Below are 20,646 nucleotides of genomic sequence, written 5' to 3'. Positions count from 1 at the left end.
TTCTAGCAACGGGAAAGTACAGCAGCGGGCCAGGCTTTCATTTCACCGAAACTAACCTTACGGTTGCTGATGCATTGCATCTCCGCCCGAAGACCTATATCGTTCAATTCGATGGTCTTGCCGTCCAAGCGACGTGAAGTGCTCCACCATCCTTCTAAAGTCCTCAAATGGTTATCCAGCGGGGGGAGGCGGCAGCTCCACCAACCTGTCCATGTGGGGTCGCAGAGCTTCTCCGCGTTTCTGTATCTACGATGCAATCGGCGTTTCTCCGAAATTGAATTGGCATTGCAAATTTAATCACAAAGATATCTTATATGCACGGAGAGCTTGCCCTCAATATTTTGCGCCTTTTTCCCTATTTCTTGTGTCCTCTCCTCTCCTACTTATATGCGATTCGTTTGTGATCCTATTCGTTGACAAAGGTTTCGTCGATTCAATTCCTCTTACGGTCTATCACCATGGGATCCCATCTTCCAGTCACGGAACATGATGTCACGGTCACCTCTTTTGAGATCGTCGACCTGCGATTTCCTACAAGCTTGGACGGCGTCGGCTCGGATGCCATGCATGTTGGCACCAACGGCTCGCATCCTTACATTCGGCTGAAGACAAATCAGAAAGATCTGGTGGGCGAGGGTATTGTAAGCTTGAGGCTTTGCTAGCAATGCTTGCAACAGACATTAACGCGAACCTATCTTAGGCATTCAGTAATGGCCGAGGCAGCGAGCTGATTTGTATGGCGCTGGAAATCTTCGCAAAACGAGTCGTTGGAAAGACGATGCATGTGCTTACTCGCGATATGGGGAAGACATGGAGATACATGGTCTCCGACTCGCAGTACCGCTGGATTGGTCCGGAGAAGAGCGTCACCCATTTAGCAGTAGCTGGGGTATTGAATGCGGTCTGGGACCTTTGGGGCAAAATCCTCGGCAAGCCTGTTTGGAAAATTGTGTGTGACATGAGTCCCGAGGAGGTCGTTAGATGTATTGACTTTCGGTACATCACCGATGTTATCACGCCAGAGGAAAGTATTGCGATGCTCAACAAAACGCAGAAGGGCAAAGTGGCTCGCCTTCAGGAAGCCCTTGAAAACCGAGCGGTCCCTGCCTATACTACCTCTCCTGGCTGGCTGGCTTTCTCTGGAGACCGGATGAAAGAGGTCCTCCGAGACACCGTCGCTGCCGGATACGACACATTCAAGTTCAAAGTTGGAACAAACATCGAAGTCGACCGGGAAAGGCTGTCTGCGGTCCGAGAGATCCTCGGGTATGATCAGGGATATAAGATCATGCTCGATGCAAACCAGGTCTGGAGTGTGCCTGAGGCAATCGAATACATGAAGCACCTGGTTGAATTCGAGCCAGTTTTCATCGAGGAACCCACCAATCCTGACGATGTTTTGGGGCATGCAGCGATCCGCAAAGCACTGAAGCCGTATGGCGTCGGCGTTGCGACTGGCGAGGCGGCGCAGAACCGGGTCACCTTCAAACAACTGCTGCAAGCGGAAGCGACTGACGTTTGTCAAATTGATGCAGTCCGACTTGGCAGTGTCAACGAGTGTCTTGTAAGTCCTCATTATGCTGATTTTTGACACTGGTCTCACTATTTTTATAGGCTGTTATGCTCATGGCGCTTAAATTCGATGTTCCCTGTGTGCCCCATAATGGTGCCATGGGTCTAACGGAACTGACCTCACACCTGAGCACGATCGACTACGTCGCCATTAGTGGGCGGAGGTCGATGCTCGAAAATGCCGACAGTCATCGGGAAAATCTCCGTCATCCTTCGAAGGTTGAGAACGCACACTATGTCACCCCACTTGCCCCAGGCTACTCAACAGGCTATACCGACTTGGCGTTGGAGAAGTATACTTATCCGACGGGAAGCTTCTGGGAGAGCGATGTCGGGCTGGAGATAATTGCTCAGCCCACTGGTGGAGAGTTATAGATTTACTGTGTCACAGACCGGTTAACTGAAGATGATACTTCGATGGTCACCCATGTCCCTCTTCAATGCCTCGCCGGTCAGACGGCTAGTCTCAACATCCTAAGCACGGGACAATAGTCTCTGCTTCTTTTGCATGTCCTCCAAGATAGCGACCACAGCCTCTAGACTGGAGAATGCCCATGGCCGAATACGGTTCAGAACGAGGGTTTGGAGTTCGTCGATATCGGGAACCAGGTCTCGTAAGACGGGATTTAATGAGGCCAGTGTGAGAACAACAACGGCACCGAGAGATCTGTATCAATATGGTCAGAATAACGCAGTCAATATTATATTAGAATTACACATCACATACGACAGAGAGAATGTCCACGTGTACTGACTTGGCTTTGCCAAGAGTTGCGTCGCGCTGTGGATGTACGACCGACAGCTCTCGATGCAGATGCTAGCTTTTGCAATCATGGAGTCGGATACGTGGCTCATCCGGTGGGTGACAATATAGAGAACGAAAGGTCTGTAGATAATATGGCGCGCTGCAAAGTACCGAGTCCGTAGGATTTCTCGACGATCATCGAGTTCTGGTATATTGGTTCCGATATTTAGATTCGGGCGGAAGGTTTCCGGTATTGACGAATGCCACAGTTCGAGCTGGGAGTGCAATTCATCACATACAGCGCTCATGGATGAGACATCATCAATAGAGAAGTCATCCGGCGCCATCAGTGATGTAGAGGATAAAGTCAATACGTGTTTCTTGCGGGGATAGAGCGATCCATGAATGCGATTTAATAACCTTCGAATCGAAATCTCGGCCAGATAGCAGGTTGCCTGCATCATTCCAAGATTTGTGCACTCTGGAAGACTTATTTCGTCTGTCAGCTGCTGCAATCCACTCCTTGGAAGCTCGAGCTCAGCGAGTCGGTCGCATTCAATCAAAAAGCATGACCAAAATAGGCGAGTCAGGCTCTCTCGCCACTTGGGCCCCTCATCATGACCATCGATTCTACCATGGTGTCAGAAATCATTTTGCTCTGTGGCTTTGGGGGTTCCATACCCTGAGAGTTTAAATTGGAGAATGGTTGTGGCGGAGTAGATAAGTCGCCAGCTCTGGAGAGGGCGCACTATGTAGGCGAAGTAAATGCTTGCCAAAACAAGCGCTTGTGGTAGCAGTAGGCTAGATGAGAAAGACCATGATGACTGGTAGAGGAGCGTGTGCATGGCGTGCTGCATATAATCCACGCCCGCAGGTGCAGTGTCAAAATTATATGAGTCTGCTGGTGAGGCTGCGACAGCTCCGAGGGCTAGAACAACCATACATAATGCGGACTCAATACTCGTATCAGGACCAATATCTGCAAATCTGGTATAGATGTCCCGAAACTCGTCGGGGTCCAGGATCGGGTGATTCTGATGGACCGAGGAGAAAAAAATGGAGACTAGCTCCGAGGCGAGATCTCTTGAGATTTCAATAGATGATTGTGGAGGTTGCCACTTATCGAATGACAGACCCTGGGGGAGTGGATTCTTTGACTCCAAGCGGAAAAATAAGTCGGGTGGGTATTCTCCGATCAAGGACTTGACCGGCGGTAGACTTAGCAAATAGCTAGAGGAGGTTTTGTGTTTAACCGGAATTGTCATGGGTGGCAGGTCTGGGGAATTTGGTTGAACCCCGAGCACTGGGAATGTCCATGAGTGGTGCTCTGGCAGAGAGGCCAGTGAGTGCGGCGGTGGAGAGGTCTCAGTAGGCACCTGCCCGGCATGGGATGATGCGGTTATGGTTGAAAGCTGGTCAAACAAAGCCTTGAGCGTGACCTCAATCTCATGCAGACGTCCCAAAATCTCTTTCGTGCCGCCAGTAGTGTCGATCCTAACCCCGTCAGACAGCTTCCTTTGAGAAATGGCTAACGACACACCTTTGCGACGGCGAATCATCATAGTGACACTCCACCTCCAATTCTTTACAATAAGAACACGAAGGTCTCTGGGCATCACATCGTCGTTTGCTGCTTTAGGCTCAGCACCAAGACAGAGAAAAAGTAATCTGGGCGAGCATTTCCTACCGATTGCGACAAAATGTGCAAGCGAGGGCGACTCGTTTCCTGCTGAAGCTCATTATGACGACCAAAGATGCTCATGCAGACCTTTACGATCTAGCACCCAGGTTAAATGAAAATAGAGCCCTGCGCACTTGGCTCAATTGCAATGGAAGAGCACCAGTATTCCAATCCTGTGGGTTACGGGAGTCGACGGGAATGCGGGGTGATGAAGTCCTGTATCCACCTAGTCTCTCGTCTCCATAGGGCTGACCACCCTAAGACCTTCACTTATTCCCAGAGACGAACATAACGTTATGCAATTTCTCAACTTCTGTCTTTTGCTAATGAGGCTATATTTGCTGATCTCTATGAAAGCAGGTTCGGCGATCACGGACGTAGGCTGTCAAGGGGAAACCATAGCGCCCAATATCGGCTACTTGCATGCCAGATTGCAGGACATTTACAGAGTAGCAATTTATTAAATTGAGCGAGTGGTCTAAAATAACCAAGGACGCCGAAAATGGCGTCCAAGGTAGCTGGTTTTGGCGCCCGACTCACCATTACCTAGTGTTGTGGTGTAATAAGCAGCCTTGTGCAGTGCTGGTCTTCTACCGAAGGTACTATAGCACGATTATTCCCGCTCTATTTGGTACTTTGCATTTACCGTGAAAGAGAGGAATAAAAGTACAAATCGTTAAGAATTATAATAAATGGCAATATTCCATCCAATCCTCCAGATCCATGCCAACTCCCCGGAAGTGCCTGTATAGAGTAGCAGAAGAAACCCCTGCCCGCCTCCCTCAATCATAGCCACGCTATGAGAGTGAAAACAAACAAACGCCTAACTCCTTGCACGACGAAACCCAAAAAGGAAAAAAAAAAAAGATCACTCTTCGAATTTCCGCTTGACGCCATTCCCATTCATAGTAGGTGGCGCGGCGCGGGGCGGTTTAGTTTCCGAGATCGGGGTTGCCTGTCGTTTCTTCCAGGCTGTCTTGATAAGCGGCGCAAGGCGGATGAGATCTTCCTCCGTGACGCGGTCTTCGATACTCTCGAGTACTTTCTCGACCGTGGAGATGTGGTTCGCATCCATTTTGTCGTCGCGAAGACGGTGGAAGCGCCAGCGAGCCTGTTCGTCCTTGTAACATTCGACGATGGTATCGTCGAGCGGGATGTTCATGGCTTTGAGATCCTCCCACTCTGACGCGGTGACGAACATCTTGTCCCAATGGCGGTATTCGTTGGAAGAGAGCATGACGAATAAATGGCAGATGGGGACCGCGTCGTAGTCCGGGTATGGCTCTGTGATGCCGTCGGCCTCATCTTCCGAGTCGGGCTCTAGGAGAGGGAACTCCAGGCGCATGCGGAAGTCGACCGTGTTCTCGGATGGAGGTTTCCACTTGAGGATGTGCTCGTCTGTGCCGATTCGGTAGGGCGTGCTGCGACAGGTGAAGATGAGGCCGTCGTTCCCGTGAATGCGCTTGACTTTCGGAATGATCTCGCGGAACATCATCTCAATGCCGTAGCTGAATTGCGTCAACTTGTCCTCGATGACAAAGGCGCGGTGCTGTTTTTCCTCGGGAAACTTTTTGTACATGGCATTGTAAGGCTCCAGCACCTTGACTTTGAAGTATGCCAGGCGCTTGTCAAGCGTGCGGTGCATCAAGCTTTGTCCGTCGAGCACCAGACAGTCAAACACCAGGTACTTGAGCTGCTGCGACCCGTCCTCGTACGAGTCGAGGACCAGCTCGCCGTCCACCAAAGTGTCAACGTGGAATGATCGAAAAGTCTCATCGTCCGGCATGGGGAAGTGCAAACCAGGAACGTAGCGGTAGTCGTTTTTGCGGTCAATCAGGTAATGGATCTCAGGCATTTCGGAATCGGGGTCCCCGCGGGCAAAGTACATGAGACACCGGATGCCATCCGTCTTCTCACAGACATAGTAGTCTTCCTGCTGCAGCTCCTCGAGGTGTCGCGCTGAGAAGCTGACGGGTTGCGCGCCGGGGAAATTGGTATTGTTGCGGCCGAGCAGATTGGCGACTTCGCGGCGAAAATTGTCGGCCAGATGGTGCTCGGCTTTGATGCCTATGGCATCCAGGTCGGGAACGGAGTGGGACATGGTTTGAGAGAAGGTGCGTGATGTTCGGGAAGAGGAGGGGGGACGAGGAGCTCGCTCAATGCGATACTGGCGAAAGGGAGCTTGCCCACGCAGAGGAGAGGCTGCGGGACAGGCGACAACAGATGACAACAGATCTTTTGCAAGTGTAAGGGTCACCCGGCGACAACGAAGGGCGGGCCTGCACTTCTCATGGTGATTCGGGGCTTGAAAGACCCAAGATCGGCGGACCGAGTTGAAATGGTGAATGGTGTGATGCCTCAGGCATGAATCACGTAATCGACAACTACTGTAGTTACTGAGTTTGGGGTTTACAGTAAGTGACTATTGACGAGGTAATAAGTCCATTCCGATCTACTTTCCCTCGATCAAAGTGTATCACGCCAGCAGCCCGCGGGGTATCATATCACCGTGCAAAATCCAACAGAGCCAGCCTGTTCCCACACTTGGAGAGAAGAGAAAAAAAAAAGAAAGGGCAATATAAGTTGCGCCTTCAAACGCCATTGCCGAAGAGGCAGAGAGGGGGGAAAAAAGGAGAAAAGGTCGTGAATCATCACCTGCTAGGTGTTCATGATACTGCCGCTACCGGAGTCTTGCGAGCAGCTTGGACGGGGCCCTTCTTGTTCATATCACTGGCAGTAGCAGGAAGAGGGCCGGGTTCGTCACTGGTGGGCATCATTGGCGACGAAGAGGCCATGCTGGTATCGACGGATTGAAAGATATTCCCACCCAGCAGGGGTTGGCTGTCGTCTGTTGAGAAGAGACCGCCGCCACGGCCGCCCATGGCGTGCAGCATCTGCTCTTTGACTCGTACATACTTGTACTTTTTCTTCGTGGTGATCAGGTGGTGGGTGACCAAGGGTTGGGGTACCGAACGAGTAATCGCGGCCATAACTGAGTCTCTCTCTTCATCGGAGTCGACCGGGCCGTTGTTTTCGAGATCTTCTTGCAGCGGGGCATTGGCATCGATAGCAGCCTCTGTAGTAACACAAATCAAACATGTCAGCTCTCGTGTTTTGCTTTTTTGGATGATCAACAAGACAATCTCCAGGAAATTCCTCCGGAATATTAGGTTTGGCACGGGAAGCGCGGGTGGAAGGAGAAGAACAAGGGGGACCCTGGGGGTAGGGTTTGAAGCAGGTTTTGAACGAGATGTGCGGGCCACAAGAGAGGATATTCTGAGGATTTCTTCGGGGACCATATATGGGACGAGAATATCCACGGGGATGGCGCAGAAACGGTTTAAGCGTGTAGAACGAAACGAACGGGACGTACTCTGCTGTCGGGCCTGGTTCTTCTTCTGATACTGCTGAAGCAGCATGTCATACGGCAGCGATCTTCCAGGGACCGCTCGCTTGGCGCCCATCGAATGGCTCTTGCAAGTAAGAGAGCGAGCGCACTGCGCTCCGTTAGGGAGGGTAACACCGCACTGTTTCTCGACATCAACGGGGCCTTTGGGTTTAGCAGCCTTGGCCTTCGGCTCATCCTTCTTTTTCTTTTTCTTAGGTTCCTTGCTGTCCTTGTCGTCGTCAGCATCGGCCTTGCGCTTCTTGCCTTTCTTCGTGCCATCCTCGGTCGTGCCCTTGACGGCGCTCTTCTTCGCGCTCTTCTGGCCTTTCATGGCGTCATCGGCTGCGTCGGCTTTGTCGTCCTCCCCATCCTTGCCCACAGCCTTCTCGCGGTCGCGTGCTTCGCGGGCTTCTTTCTTCTTCCGCGCTTTCTCTTGTTTCGCTTTCAAACAGTCGCGCAGGTGTGCTGGGGCAACTTGCTTCAGGATGGGTCGCTTGCAGTGCTTGCAGATCACTGTCTCCAGAAGGTCCTCCTCGCGCGGCTTGCCCGTGGGGAACGAGGCCAGCAACTTCTCATCCAAAGTGGGGAGAGGCGAGTCTGTTGGGGAGTTGTCGATCGGACCATCTTTCGCATCTGGAGTGTCGTTCGGAGATTATTAGTTTGTCCAGAATTTTGTGACGCCGAGCTCGTACCGTCTGCTTTCTTCTTGGCCGAGGCCTTGGACGTCTTCTTCACCTTGATCTTGCCGGGCTTGGTATCTTTCTCAGAGAACTTATACCCCGACGCATCGACCAAGCTTCCAGAGCCTGTTCCTCAATAGAAGTCAGCGATGATCCGGATCGATAAGCCATTGATCTATGGTATTGTTCAAGGACGGATGTCGGTGGCGCTCACCTCGGCCTGCATCGCCGTTCGTAGCCATGGTGAGCACGAAGGAATGGAACTGGTGGAGTCAAGTGAGGAACCTCTGGCGCTCTCTCTCAGTAGGGGACAGTCGGTTCCTGAGGGAAAGCGATTCATGTGAGTTGTGATGGAGGAAGTCGGGCTGGGGCTCCGCATTGGGATCTCGTCACGTGGTCTAATCACGTGATCGTACACACAACAAGAAAACATCAATAAGAATAAAGTAATTGCTCGAGGTTATTGAAGACATGCAGAAACCCTCATAGGGGCCCGAAAATTCAGTCAATTTGGGCTTCCCGGGGTACAAATACTGATCGGTGACTTGCGGGTGCCATCCGCTCGGCGAGCATATAGGACCGGGGTTATATTATTATTCCTCCACAAACCATGCCCATTGAAGGTAGGTCTCCGGCCACGTCAAATTTGCTACTTAGCAAGCATCGGCTAAAGTTGCCAGCCATATTTTAGGGTCCAGGCTGCATATGTATACGATCCAACGAGGGTCCGTGCGAATACGAGGAAGGATACAAGTAGCTGAACTATCACGAATATCACAGCCAATTAGGCCCCAAACTTGGGCAAAACGTAGAAATCCTATAAAGCAGGGGAAGGTATTTGAGTTCTCTGGATGCCCCTTTAGTAGATTTCTTCTCAACTGTTCTTTCTGTCTTTTGTGCGGGTTACCTTGCCAGCCAGATATATACTATCAATCCCTCTATACATCCTTCAACTTTACCAAGATGCGTGCTACCACCTTCCTCTTCGGCGCAGCCAGCCTCCTTGCCGCGACCCCATCAGTCTGGGCCGCAACCAGCCAATGTGTGCAGACTTGCGAGACCTCCCACCCAGCTATCTCGATGTGCACTGGCAGCGAAACAGGCAAAGCGCTTGCTGAATGCACCTGTGCCAGTTTTACAGCCGCAAGCCCCATGATCAAATGCATCAAGCAGTGCCCGACGGCCGACCAGTCACAGTATGCTGCCGGCTTGCCTTCTCTATGCCGTGGAGAACTCTTCCCTGGGGTCAAAGTCTCTAGCGCGACGACAACGAGTGCATCGGGCGGAGCCACTTCCGCTAGTGCGTCGCCGTCTCAGACCACTCCGGCGAGCGCGACTACTACCAATGGCGCTGCCATAAATGCGCCGACGCAGATCGCTATGGTGGGTGCTGTGTTGGCTGGATTATTGGTTTAGGGTATGGCGTGGTGGGACATGAGTTGGAAGATCATCATCAGGGAAGATGGGTTTCCGTCAATGAGAATAGTACCAGGACGACTGCAAAGTAGCTAATTGTCAGTCCTTATATATTAAACCCAATCTATCACGGTGTCGGTTAAAGTATGTATCTATATTGTAATAGTTATCGCTAGGGAAGAGGCATTGACATACTTATAAGCATAACCAATACTTAAACGACAAAAGAGGCAAGCCGGATTTGAATCCCCGACATGTAAAAAATACCAGCCCGCGTTTCCACAGGAATACACATACAGTAGTATATATTGGAAGAAAATTCGTTCCACTTAAGTGAATTGGGCCATGTCCGTACCTCTATCTCTAGCCGCTTTGCTCTAGTAGATCAAGAGCCATATACACCCTGAGATGTGAACCAAACGTTGTTTACGGGGAACCATCTACCCGGTTGCCCAACACGATGGGTGACTTCAAAAAATGAAATTGAACTGACAAGCTCGCCACTTAGTTATATACATAATTCACCCCACAGGCCCAATCATTTCGTCTTGATGTGCTTGAGCTTCCTCGTTTCATGCAGGAAGTTGTTTGCATACGCCTTGGGCACGAAACGGCGCTCGTTCGGCTCCTGAACAAAGTACTCGTAGCCCTGCTTCTGCGCAAACAGAATCGCATCCTCCTTGGACTTGAAGGTCAGGTTGGTTCCTTGCATTCCATCGGCAGACGACTGCCAGCCCATCAGTGGGTTCTCCCATCGGTGTCCCTTCTGCAAAATATCCCAATCCATCCGCCAGTGGTGCGCGTGCCAAGTTCCGGACTGAGTGGCGGGCTTCGTGGGGCGGTAGATTCTGCAAGACGGGTTACTTCACCATTGCAAAATGGGACTGATATTCCTCGAGGCTTACCTGACAGTGCGAGCCTGCAGATCGGTCGGAGCGCCGGAGAGAACAGCGGCGGGGACGGTTTCGCCGGGCTCGCTGCCGTCCATCACACGCTTGGGGACTGGAGAGAATTGTCTTGGTAAAACGAGTTAGTGACAGGGCTGGAAAAAGGGAGCTCGATTGAGGGACCGTACGAGGTGCCGTGATCAATGGTGGCATCATAGTCCGGTTGATGACGGGACATCGCCTCCGAAGGGGTCTCCTTGTTGATCAGCTCGCTCTCTTTGCGAAGCGTGGTCGGAGGGTCGGCCGGCGTGGTCTTGACATTGGAGACGAAACGGGCATTGACGGGAGCAGCCAATCGGCTCGCCCGAAGGCAGGCAGTGCCCCCAACTCTGAAGAGCGACATTGGTGAAATTGGGGGATGTGGTGGTGGTGGATGGAACAGGAAGAGGAAGAATTAATGGTGGTTGCAGCAAGACCAAGTGACTTTGGAGTTGGTCGTCACGGGCGCAACCGAAAGGGGTTTAGCGCGGCCACGGGAATCCGACCTCCCGCTGGCTTTGCGTCCCATCCTCAACTTCCCATCATCTCCCCAGTCAAGTGCTTTTCCAGCGCGAATTACTGTGAGTGTCGCTCCTCAATCCAGTCAATGAGCCTGCCTTTATTTCGGACAACCATTTGCTGATGTCATTTCCCCCCAGACAAGATGAGCTACGTCGTTCGCCGAGGTCTCTCGACCTTGATCCCCCCCAAGGTAAGACCAGACCCCCCCCTCGCTCATGTCCTCCGCCACTCTGAATCGTTCCCAATGATGCTAATTCACTCTCCAGATCGCTTCCCCCAATGTAAGTCACCATCTATACCGCTCCCCGGTCGTCTTTCGCAGCCTCAAGGCTCGCCCGCCCCATCCCGAGTTCTTTTCGTGCGACCGTTGCGACTGGATATGATGCGACACTCCACGCTCTGGGACCGTATAACTGATCCGCGTGTTTTTCAAGGCCATCGGCGCCGCTCAGGATGCCGCTCGCATGCAGCGTGTTGTGAACTTCTACGCCGGCCTGCCCCGGGGCCCTGCTCCTGAGGTCAAGGCTACCGGTCTGATCGGCCGCTACCAGGCTCGCTACTTTGGCAAGAACCCGTCTGGCGTTCGTAAGTGATTCTCGATGATGGTGTGGACCGGGGCATCTTACTGATTTGGACCAGCCATCGTGCACGCCATCGGTGCCATCTTGATCCTGGGCTACAGCATGGAGTACTACTTCCACCTGCGTAAGTGGATGGCATTTTTCGTGGATGGCAGAGTCACTAATCACGCTTGTATAGGCCACCACAAGAACCACCCTCACTAAACGTTTCTTTTGTCGGCCCATGGGAGGAGGATGGATGTATATACCGTGTCCTCTGACCTAGACGCAGTCCGCGATGGAGGATTAGAGAGGATGCGCACAATCCAGTGTTTTCTTATGTCAACTGTTGGGTAATCGTAGTCCATAATTGCCTGTCCGTAGTGTGGCTAGGGATAGTAGAGAGTTCCCTGCTGTAAGGTACTGTGTGGTGCCTTAGGCTCCCATGACTAACCGAAAGCAGCCACGCTCAGCTTCAACCCCGTCAACCAACTCAACTCGGCTCGGAAGGCCATCTCCTCTCTATCATCAAACCCCCCCCGACCCTCCCATCCTCCCTCTCACCTCGTCCTCCCTCGCTGGGATTTCTTGGGCTGCGCTGCTGCTCCGCGCCTCTTGAGCCTCCCACCCAGCCTACTCTCCTCGCCCCTCGGGATCAGCCTTTTCCCCATCAGCTTCGGAAGTTGGTCGGTACCAACTTCCTCTACGGGTTTTCTGGTTGTTGAATCCCGATCTCCAGGGTGCAACCAGTCGAGCGAGCAGTTCAACCGTGGCGACTCTTGACCCTTGACACTAGGTATGCTTTCTCCTCCCGCTTTTGCGCTGCACGTCACGTTGTCCGCAGTTCCTTGCCGCGTCCTCCGTTTTGACCTTTTCATCACTTTTGCAAGCCCCTTTTCTAACTGACGGCGCGACTGGCCAACTTGACAGATTCGTGTATTGTTATGGCAGAGCAGAGCAGCCGCGATGTGGTAGATCAGACCCTGTCGGGCGGCGAGCCTTCGCCTTCCGACGTTCCTGCGAGCACCAACGACAATCAATCTGCTGGAGGGGACCTGGGGGTGACCAAACATATCGCAACAACAACATCTACGCAAAACAACCAACAATCGAGTGATCTGGCGCGCGCCGACGAGACGGCGAATACGGGCGCTCCGTCGGTGGAAGGGACTAGAGGTGACAAGGATGTCGGGGTATCTGCGATGGTGAGTCTGCGCGGATGGGGAACATGAGCCCGTATTGTGCAGTAGCTAAGCAAAGGTGCAGGATTCTCCAAAGAGCGGTACTGGGCTAGTCGCGACCCGCGCCCTTGAACTGAACGGACTGGCGTCAGGATCCGATGCCGGGGACGATACAGCATCACAGGGTGGTTCGGAATCGGATGCGAGTCGAACGGATGGCCTGCATAATGCGCGCAGTGGCTCCGTGAAGCGACCAGCGACCTTCAAGCCGGTGTCGTTTGCCAAATTCTCAGTGCCAAAAGCGCCAGGGGCATCCGCACCGCCGAAGGCACCCGAGAAAGGTACTTTTGCTCCCTCATAAGAACGTGCAACTAGCAGACTAACGGTTTCAGCGGCTTCATCAACTTCCACTACACCCCTCGGTACGCCGCAGCCAAGTTTGCGGCCACGTTTGGTTGCAAAGACTACGACGGGCATGCGCGATGCGTTTTCAAAAACCAGCACAGGGGCAGCTAAATCTGGTGGACCCGGTGATACGAATCAAGTTTGGAACAAGAATCAACGTAAGCCCCTCGCTCTCTCTCTACACTATGGCGTTCGAACTCTTAAAGCTAATGTGCTCTTGTTCACAGCTGTCCAACCAGCACCGTCCAAACATTTGACCGATGAGGAGTTGAAACAACAATACGGAATCCACATGACTTCTCGAATCCAGGAAGACGGTGGTGGTGGGTCCGAGGCTAAGTGGGCAGACATTGACGATGATGAAGATGACTGGGCTCCGGAGACCATTGAATGGACCGATGGAACGAAGGTCACACTCACGCACACCGACCATGTGCCGCCGTCCGGTCACGAAGACTACGCGAGTCAGGAGTTACCGCAGCCGCCTCCTCCAGAGCCTATTCCAGTCAGAGAGCCTCTCAGGGCTCCGAAGCCAACGACATCCATGGGACCGAATCCCACCGTACTCAGACTTGGGGCGAACGCCGAACGGCAAGCAAAGATTGCAGGTGCATCCAAGGGAGCGGGTGACAGGGATCCGTCCGGGTCTACGAGTCCAGCTCCGCCAACGAAGTCCCCGTGGGCGCCCTTGCCTCGAGTTGAAAGAGCCTCTCCAGTTATGTCATCCGCTCAGATGGCCCATCACCCACGTGTTCCTGTTCACCAGATGCAGAGAGATGAGGGCTACCAAGCTCCCCTACCACCTCAAGAAATTGCTGCTGATGACTTCAATCGGACATGGAGGGAGACCCAGCCAGGCGCGCCACGTGAGCTTTACAACTCTCGTTCGGGTCGCTACGAGCCTGTCTCTGATACGCGACGAGGATCTTACCGTCACGATCAACACCCGCGTGCGCCGGCTGTCTTGCAACGGCCAGCCCATGCTGAGAGTGGGCCAGCGGAACCATCTGCAGCTTTCCAAACTCACAGATCAAGCAATCAAGACGGTATGGGCTGGAGCCGACGCCGAGCATCTTCAAATGTGAGCGGAGGAAGTGGTGGTTTTGGTCGCCGAATGTCGATCGGCCGGCCTGATGCTGCTGCTCCAAGATACATAGAAAACCGGAGAGGGTCGCAGGTGAATGGCATGGTTGATCCAGCTCTCATGGGTCGTGAGCCACCTCACGCCAGAGAAGGTCCCTTCCGTGACATGTCCCCATCTCGACAGCAGGCCCGGCCGCCCGCGCCTGACGCAGCACCTACAGAGACACAACCGGCGGCAGCCCCAGAAGTACCTCAAGAAGACCCAGTCGCTGTGCAGGAGCGTATAATGAAAGAAAAGCGCATGGAGGCCCGGCAACGCAGAATTGAACAGGAGCAGAAAGAAGAGGCTGCTAAGCAGGAACGGATTCGGCAGAGGCTTGCAGCCCTGGGCCCAGCGCCGGAGAAAGCGAAGCGCAAAGAGTCCACGGAAGGGCGCAAGCCCGAAGCTCAGCCGACTGCACCACCCTCAACCATCGTCAACTCTCCCCCCAAACCTCCTGTACCGGAACCGACTGGTGAGCCAAAGCAGTATGGGATGATGAAGGTTCACCATCCGGACACTGTGAAGAAGCTTGTTGCTGCAAATGAGAGGGACAGGGCTACAGAGAAAGCCACCATGCCTGCCTCGCGACGTGTCTCTTCTCCTCATCAACACAAGCGTGAACTTGCCTCAGCAGCGAATGGACCCAAACAGCAGCAGGCTGAAGCTCAATCACAAGTCGAAGGCAAGCCAGATGATGCACAAGTTGATGAGCATGGAGCTCAGTGGCGTGAAAACCTGAACGTTACCAGTCCTTATGCTCCCTGGGCGACCAACCCTAATCTTGCCACGACATCACCCTCTGTCAAGAATCCGTGGAAGCCGCTGAGCAGTGACAAGACCCTGGGTAACGGCATCTTCGAACAGGGTCTTGGCGGGTTCCCCTCGCGAGACATGCCCCTTCGAAGCCAGCTTGGTTTGGATCAACCGGCTATGGCTGCGCCCTCACAGGCCGCCTTTCCGGGTTCTTCCCGGTCTCCGAAAGAGCCATCGGCGATATCACCTCTGCCATCCCCAGAAGTCAGACATGCATCGTATGATCCTTTAAGCCCCATTGGCCGCCCAGGCCCCATTGGACCGCCAAGCTCGCAGGCCCCTCAATGGCAACAACAGCAACCTCAGGGTGGGCTTACCGCGTGGAATAATTTCCATAACGTCGCGGCGCAACGTGAAGCAGAGCAATCTGAAAAGTTCCGGCAAGAGTTTATTACGAGCCGCGATCGATCGCTCCCTGCTGTGACTTTTAAGGAAACTTGGAAACAGATTCGGCCTGGCGAAGAAGCTGGCGGAAGGCGTATTGTCAACGTTTCTCGAAATGTCGTGGCCGGTAACAACTCGCCCTCCAATCCGTTAACTGGTCTTGATGCTCCTGCGGCGGATGGTCTCCCATTTTCGGATAGCCATGCCCGCCCTCTAGTCAATGTCCCAGCACGCAGCTCACGCTTCTTTCCCAATGCTACTGAGCAGTCGAAGAGACCAGCAATGGAGAAGACAGATTACCAGCGGAGCCCTTCGCCGCCACCACCGGAAGAATTGTCAAGCCATCCGGTGTACTTTGGCGATCCCGGCCGGCCTCTGGTCCACTTTCCCACACCCAAGGCTGTAGTCAAACTGCCACCAAAAGCTTTGGCTGGACCGGCCCCTCCTCCCTCGTTTGCGTCTATGGCTGCAGCGGCTCCTCGGGCCCAGCCTTCGACGATGTCTTGGCAGGAGAAGATCAACGGGCTCTTCGCCAAGAAGGCACCGCCTGAGAAGAAAAGCGTGTTGGCTGTAAGCTCTGCATCAAAGGAGCCTCTGGATGTCCAGCTCCCCGTCGCGGCGGTCTCTGTCTCACTTCCCCACATTGCCGAACATGGTGCGCAGATTGGGGATGGTGACATTTCCGTCACGCAGATGGAAGAGCAAGACGAGATCTTTGAGGATCGTGAACCAGGCTCTCTGCCTGCAGTTCGCGTGCCCAATATGGCTCCCCCAGCTGCCTGGGTTGCTGCCCCGTCACCGTCGGTTGCTCGATTGCGTGCGAAGAATCTGAAGCCCATGCAGGTGCATAGCATTGAGCCGTTCCTGGTAGGATTGCATGACAAAGATCAGTCAGGTAATCCCTGCGTCTCGATCCGTTTCCCAGGGGCCATTGCTGCAAAGACCTTTGCTCTTCCCAAGAAAGGTGGCAGCCACCAGGGTTCACGGCACCGCAGCTCGACGAACCTCAAGACTCGCAAGAATACTAAGCCTCGTGAGGGTGCGTCTGGAAGCAATGTTGGGTCTAGAAAACCCTCTTCTTCCCAGCAGAGCAGTACCGCACCCTCTTCCTCGCCGCGGCATCAATCCCGCAATGCGTCGTGGGGACCTCGCACGCTTAGTGGTTCCCGTTCTCGTTAAGAGCGGGTTGATTGGAACGAAATTTCGGTTTTCCAAGTCTTGGAACGTTGAGCTCTTTGCTCTCTCCCCTCGGTATCTTTTGTCTTTCTTCCGCCCTCTCGACCTTGATCTCGGTCTCCGTCTCTCGAGTCCATCCTCTTTCCTCCCTCCCCCTTCTTCCTCTCTGCAGCATCATGCTCATCTTCTTCATGTTTGTACTCTTTTGAATTTCACTTCTTTTTCTTCCTTGTTTTTTACTCCCTCCATCCTATCTCTCTTCTAGCCTCTCACTCCTGGCCGTGCGTGCGAAATCATGTAAGCTGCAGCCTAGGGAGACCCCGTGCAGCTTTCCGAGCACCTACCTCTCGGACAGTTGATGGCGTGGAAATGTGTGCCTCGTGTCTTTTCCAGCAATTCCACACACGCCAAAGCACCTCCCCTGTTTGTGCCTTTCCTGTCTCTCGACCTTGCCATCCTCTCCCCAACCCTCTTGTCATCAATAGCGCGCGGGTCTTCGGGGGCATGCTTCACTGTCGGCATGCATGCATGCATGTATGTATGTTTGCATAGATAGCCGCTGCTGCTCCTTTGGCTTTGCCTCGAACTTCCAATATCATGTAGTACTCTTGTGTCTGTCTGTTCAGAGGCGCCTGGTCCATTCCAGCGCTGGTAGATCTATTCTTACTCTCTGGGTTGTCGTACATCTGTAGGTATGGCCTTACGTTACCAGCGTGGGAAGCTTGATTCCATGGCCAAGATACAAGCCTCAAGAATGATATCGAGGTTGTCCGGAGGAGTGTAATAGCTAGTGTAATAGTGTAGAAGTAGGTATCAGAAACAAAAAACAGGAAATAATAAAAAAGAGATATGCCATCCCAGCCCAGCCCAGCCCATATCCATATCTTATCCCTTTCCAAACACCGATGTAACCCAGAATGCAAAGGGCCCAGATAAACGCCATACGATAGAAACAAGAAACATCCTCACATCTCACCAATTCCAGGTCCGGCTGGAAGCCGTAAACACAGGCGGCTTCCACTGCAACCTGGCAGGGTCGATCTTGCGCGCGCCCTTAACCTTTTCCTTCTCAAGACGCTTCTTATGTTCCTCGACGACATAGTCCGTTAGAACAATGACCCAGTTCCCCTTGTGATAGCGAAGCATGCTGCAGACCACGAGCGTCTCGTGCACATCCTTCTCAGTCATGGAGGTTAAAACAGCCAGCTCATTCTCGCTCATCGCTTCCCTCCCTGGCTCCATAAGCAACTCGACAAGGGTCTCACGCCAGTATTGTCGATACCCCAATAAACCCAGATCACTGAGCGGTTTCTCGGGTGAGCCGAGCTTGCCTTCTCGTTTGCTGAGCTCGTAGCTGAAGGAGATGAGAAGACGGCCAAAGCCGCGGCGTTGGTATTGCGGGAGAGTCATGATACAGGCGAGATTGTAGCCCTCTGCGGAGTCTTTCTCTTTGGAGAAATACCCGACGAGATGGCAGCCTGTTTCATCGCGGGTGCACATGCAGTAGAACATGAAGGGGTCGACGTCGTAGTACAGCGTCTTGTGGTCCAGGAACAGCTTGCTGAGAAGACACAGGTTGCGGCACCAGGTGCGCTGGCGCCGGCCGTCGACTTCGAAGAAGGAGATGTAGTCGTCGCGGTAGATCTCGTTTCCGGGCGGATGGACCAGTGTGCACTTTGCGCGGTGTCGTTCGAACGCACGCTGGTTATCGAAGTAGCTCAAACAGAACTCGTCGATGTACACCAGATCCACATCCGAGAAGGAATCCGGGTACGGCGAGAAATACCACGGCTCGACATCGTACTTGCCCATCTGGAGCCTGGTCAGATTGCGGACGCGGTGGATCTCCGTCGGGTTCTGGGTCATGCTGCCGCTTGTGCGCAGGCGCTCGATTTCCTCTTCGCGCGAGATCAGCTCCCCCCAGTGGTGGGGACATCTTCCTCCTTCCCGTCTGCATCTGGCATGTCTACATCTTCGGATTCAGCAGCTTTGGGTGTCCCAACAGTGGAGACGGCCTCGGAACCAAAGAGGGAGGTGTCGCCGCCAGGCGTCTCGGCGCCGCGATTCTCTTTGCCTCCGGCTTTGGAGGCTCGTGGCGCTTTCCCGACGTTCAGGTTCTTGCCACCCAATGCATCGGGTGTTCCCGATACATCGCGGCTGTCTGCGCGGGCGCGCTGGTTTTTGATGTTCTTGTTCGGCGCCGCCTTGTTGGCAGCGGCTTTCTTCTTCTCTGCCTTTTCGGGCTGGGGCCATTCGACCTCTTGGGAGAGGTCGATTCGCGTAGAGTTGACCCATTCTATACATAGATGTTAATATTGATGTTTATATTAGGTTCAGATCCACGTACCATCAAGACGCTTGTTGAAGTCGACATAGTGCACGCTGTGGAATCTAGGTTAGTCTCAAATACACACACATCCATTCAAAAGGTAAACACATACTAAAACGACGGTCCGTCTTTCCGCTGGCGAATTGACAAAATCTCGGCCTTCCGCAGCTCTCCGTCCTGTTTGCAGCGTCAGTTACGAGGCTTCATTGGTCACGTGATACGGCATCAGAATCTGCTACCTTTTGCACCATGGCCTTTACGCCGATCCTATCGAGGTAGTTAGTACATGCGACCGATGAAAGTCGGGATCAAAGTCCCAAAAGAATATTTCTTTTGCGCTGGCTGCGACTCACCGGATGGTGTTGAGGGTGGCGAACCCCTTCTCGACGGGATCGGGCGTCCCCGTCGCCTCGCCAGAATCGCGGACGCCCATCACGCGCGGCTGGCGATTCTCGAGCGGACTCGACGATGAACAATGATGGACTGGATGAACTGGAAGGAAATGGGCGATGGAAGGGGGATGGGGACTTGGGTGGGGGGTGGAAGCGGGAACAGGCGACTGGGCCGAGGGACACCGCCTTATTTGGGGCGCTCGATAATTAGTTAACTAAGCGAGTGGTTAAGCTATACTTTGGTTAAGCTACATTTATACGACACCCTGCAGCCTCCAGATACGCTCAGCAAACCCTACTAGTTCTTGCTCAGTTATCACGATGTCTCGCTCCAGGGGATGGTGAGGAGGACGGCCAACAATTTTGTCGAAAGGTAGATCCAGTTGCGTCGTAGTCGTGGTTGTGCCGTTTATATCGGACTCTCCGGTGACTGACGCCGTATTGCTCGATCGAGATAACTTAATTGTTGCAGTATTATGCGCCAAAGGAGTGTATGACCTTGTACGGACGCCATCGCTTCGAGGAACCGGTTCCCATCGGCGTAAGATGACCTCGGGATTTTCGTGTTTGATAGTGATCGTGACGACTACTTTCACAGGAGAAGAGGAGGTCTCAAGCCACCCATGAGCATCAAGAGCAAGTCGTCTTGTGGACTCTGATAGTCCCACCTCCACGACGAAACTCAGGCTCGCAAGTGTCGGACTGGGAGCCCAGCAGCAATCAGCTTGCTTTGTCCAGTTTCCGATCCTAACTGTTGCTGAACCGAGAGACCACACTTCATCAATATTCATCGCATCCAACTTAGAGTCGACAAGATGGCCAAATTTTGATCTTGCGTGCTCGTGTGCAGGACTCAGCATCATCACTTTCGCAATCAAGATACCCGTTGTTTCATTGTAAGAGAATCGACAGTACTTGCTGGTGCGTGACTGCTCATCACTGAGTCGAGAGGATACCGCTGGTGGGACAGAAGTGAAGACCAGGTACTGATCCCGCGTTGCGTCTTGCCGAAGTTGTTGGTGACGGCGCTTCAAGGAGTTTTGTAAGCCCTGCCTGCTGGTGAATGGATGCTGATTCACTTCATCTGCTAGTTGCGCAAGAGGATCTCCAGACTGAGATTCAACTGACGAGATTTCAGAAGATAAGGGCGCAGAAGATGAAGAATGAGACGCGGTCGAGGTGGATCGAAGCTCCATGGTGAGTTGGAAGGTGTGGTAGGAAGTGAGAAGGAGGTGAGGCAGGTACAATGGGCAGGCACGACTGACGAAGCCAGGAAGGCAGGTCCCTTTTGCCTGTGATTGGTTTGGATTCTGCCTGAGGCAATAGTAGTGTTACCGTCATCAAGATCTC

The 20,646-nt window shown here is 53.2% G+C and overlaps 11 protein-coding genes across 11 annotated transcripts; 4 read left to right on the top strand and 7 right to left on the bottom strand.

Annotated features, from left to right (window-relative positions):
* Window positions 1–458: 458 nt before the first annotated feature.
* N7510_008608 (uncharacterized protein) lies at window positions 459–1,947 on the top strand (the record flags this gene model as incomplete). Its single annotated transcript, XM_056980533.1, has 3 exons — window positions 459–641; window positions 701–1,564; window positions 1,615–1,947. The coding sequence occupies 3 exons, from the start codon at window positions 459–461 to the stop codon at window positions 1,945–1,947; spliced, it is 1,380 nt and encodes a 459-aa protein (XP_056830742.1).
* Window positions 1,948–2,046: 99 nt separating this feature from the next.
* On the bottom strand, window positions 2,047–3,879 carry N7510_008607 (fungal specific transcription factor domain-containing protein; the record flags this gene model as incomplete). The annotated part of the gene is made up of 3 exons (XM_056980532.1): window positions 2,047–2,239; window positions 2,300–2,947; window positions 2,999–3,879. 3 exons carry the CDS (start codon window positions 3,877–3,879, stop codon window positions 2,047–2,049), a joined length of 1,722 nt encoding a protein of 573 aa, XP_056830741.1.
* Window positions 3,880–4,866: 987 nt separating this feature from the next.
* Window positions 4,867–6,099, bottom strand: N7510_008606 (mRNA guanylyltransferase; the record flags this gene model as incomplete). The annotated part of the gene is made up of 1 exon (XM_056980531.1): window positions 4,867–6,099. The coding sequence occupies one exon, from the start codon at window positions 6,097–6,099 to the stop codon at window positions 4,867–4,869; it is 1,233 nt and encodes a 410-aa protein (XP_056830740.1).
* A 565-nt stretch (window positions 6,100–6,664) lies between these two features.
* On the bottom strand, window positions 6,665–8,308 carry N7510_008605 (deubiquitination module subunit SGF73; the record flags this gene model as incomplete). The annotated part of the gene is made up of 3 exons (XM_056980530.1): window positions 6,665–8,019; window positions 8,079–8,192; window positions 8,281–8,308. The coding sequence occupies 3 exons, from the start codon at window positions 8,306–8,308 to the stop codon at window positions 6,665–6,667; spliced, it is 1,497 nt and encodes a 498-aa protein (XP_056830739.1).
* Window positions 8,309–9,029: 721 nt separating this feature from the next.
* On the top strand, window positions 9,030–9,482 carry N7510_008604 (uncharacterized protein; the record flags this gene model as incomplete). The annotated part of the gene is made up of 1 exon (XM_056980529.1): window positions 9,030–9,482. One exon carries the CDS (start codon window positions 9,030–9,032, stop codon window positions 9,480–9,482), a length of 453 nt encoding a protein of 150 aa, XP_056830738.1.
* Window positions 9,483–10,020: 538 nt separating this feature from the next.
* N7510_008603 (ETC complex I subunit) lies at window positions 10,021–10,772 on the bottom strand (the record flags this gene model as incomplete). Its single annotated transcript, XM_056980528.1, has 3 exons — window positions 10,021–10,330; window positions 10,388–10,498; window positions 10,558–10,772. The coding sequence occupies 3 exons, from the start codon at window positions 10,770–10,772 to the stop codon at window positions 10,021–10,023; spliced, it is 636 nt and encodes a 211-aa protein (XP_056830737.1).
* Window positions 10,773–10,787: 15 nt separating this feature from the next.
* Window positions 10,788–11,715, top strand: N7510_008602 (F1F0 ATP synthase subunit f; the record flags this gene model as incomplete). The annotated part of the gene is made up of 6 exons (XM_056980527.1): window positions 10,788–10,989; window positions 11,068–11,120; window positions 11,197–11,211; window positions 11,365–11,515; window positions 11,570–11,635; window positions 11,690–11,715. The coding sequence occupies 6 exons, from the start codon at window positions 10,788–10,790 to the stop codon at window positions 11,713–11,715; spliced, it is 513 nt and encodes a 170-aa protein (XP_056830736.1).
* Window positions 11,716–12,434: 719 nt separating this feature from the next.
* N7510_008601 (uncharacterized protein) lies at window positions 12,435–16,559 on the top strand (the record flags this gene model as incomplete). The annotated part of the gene is made up of 5 exons (XM_056980526.1): window positions 12,435–12,695; window positions 12,757–13,012; window positions 13,064–13,234; window positions 13,304–16,438; window positions 16,486–16,559. The coding sequence occupies 5 exons, from the start codon at window positions 12,435–12,437 to the stop codon at window positions 16,557–16,559; spliced, it is 3,897 nt and encodes a 1,298-aa protein (XP_056830735.1).
* Window positions 16,560–17,547: 988 nt separating this feature from the next.
* N7510_008600 (MOZ/SAS family histone acetyltransferase) lies at window positions 17,548–18,441 on the bottom strand (the record flags this gene model as incomplete). Its single annotated transcript, XM_056980525.1, has 1 exon — window positions 17,548–18,441. One exon carries the CDS (start codon window positions 18,439–18,441, stop codon window positions 17,548–17,550), a length of 894 nt encoding a protein of 297 aa, XP_056830734.1.
* A 44-nt stretch (window positions 18,442–18,485) lies between these two features.
* N7510_008599 (NuA4 histone acetyltransferase complex catalytic subunit ESA1) lies at window positions 18,486–19,337 on the bottom strand (the record flags this gene model as incomplete). Its single annotated transcript, XM_056980524.1, has 5 exons — window positions 18,486–18,871; window positions 18,923–18,957; window positions 19,017–19,081; window positions 19,144–19,171; window positions 19,258–19,337. The coding sequence occupies 5 exons, from the start codon at window positions 19,335–19,337 to the stop codon at window positions 18,486–18,488; spliced, it is 594 nt and encodes a 197-aa protein (XP_056830733.1).
* Window positions 19,338–19,550: 213 nt separating this feature from the next.
* Window positions 19,551–20,492, bottom strand: N7510_008598 (uncharacterized protein; the record flags this gene model as incomplete). Its single annotated transcript, XM_056980523.1, has 1 exon — window positions 19,551–20,492. One exon carries the CDS (start codon window positions 20,490–20,492, stop codon window positions 19,551–19,553), a length of 942 nt encoding a protein of 313 aa, XP_056830732.1.
* Window positions 20,493–20,646: the final 154 nt, after the last annotated feature.

The sequence above is a fragment of the Penicillium lagena genome (assembly GCF_028827675.1).
Source record: "Penicillium lagena strain IBT 129212 chromosome Unknown utg000006l_segment0_segment0, whole genome shotgun sequence".
In the NCBI taxonomy this organism is placed as follows: Eukaryota; Fungi; Ascomycota; class Eurotiomycetes; order Eurotiales; family Aspergillaceae; genus Penicillium; species Penicillium lagena.
This window is presented reverse-complemented; position numbering and strand designations above follow the sequence as displayed.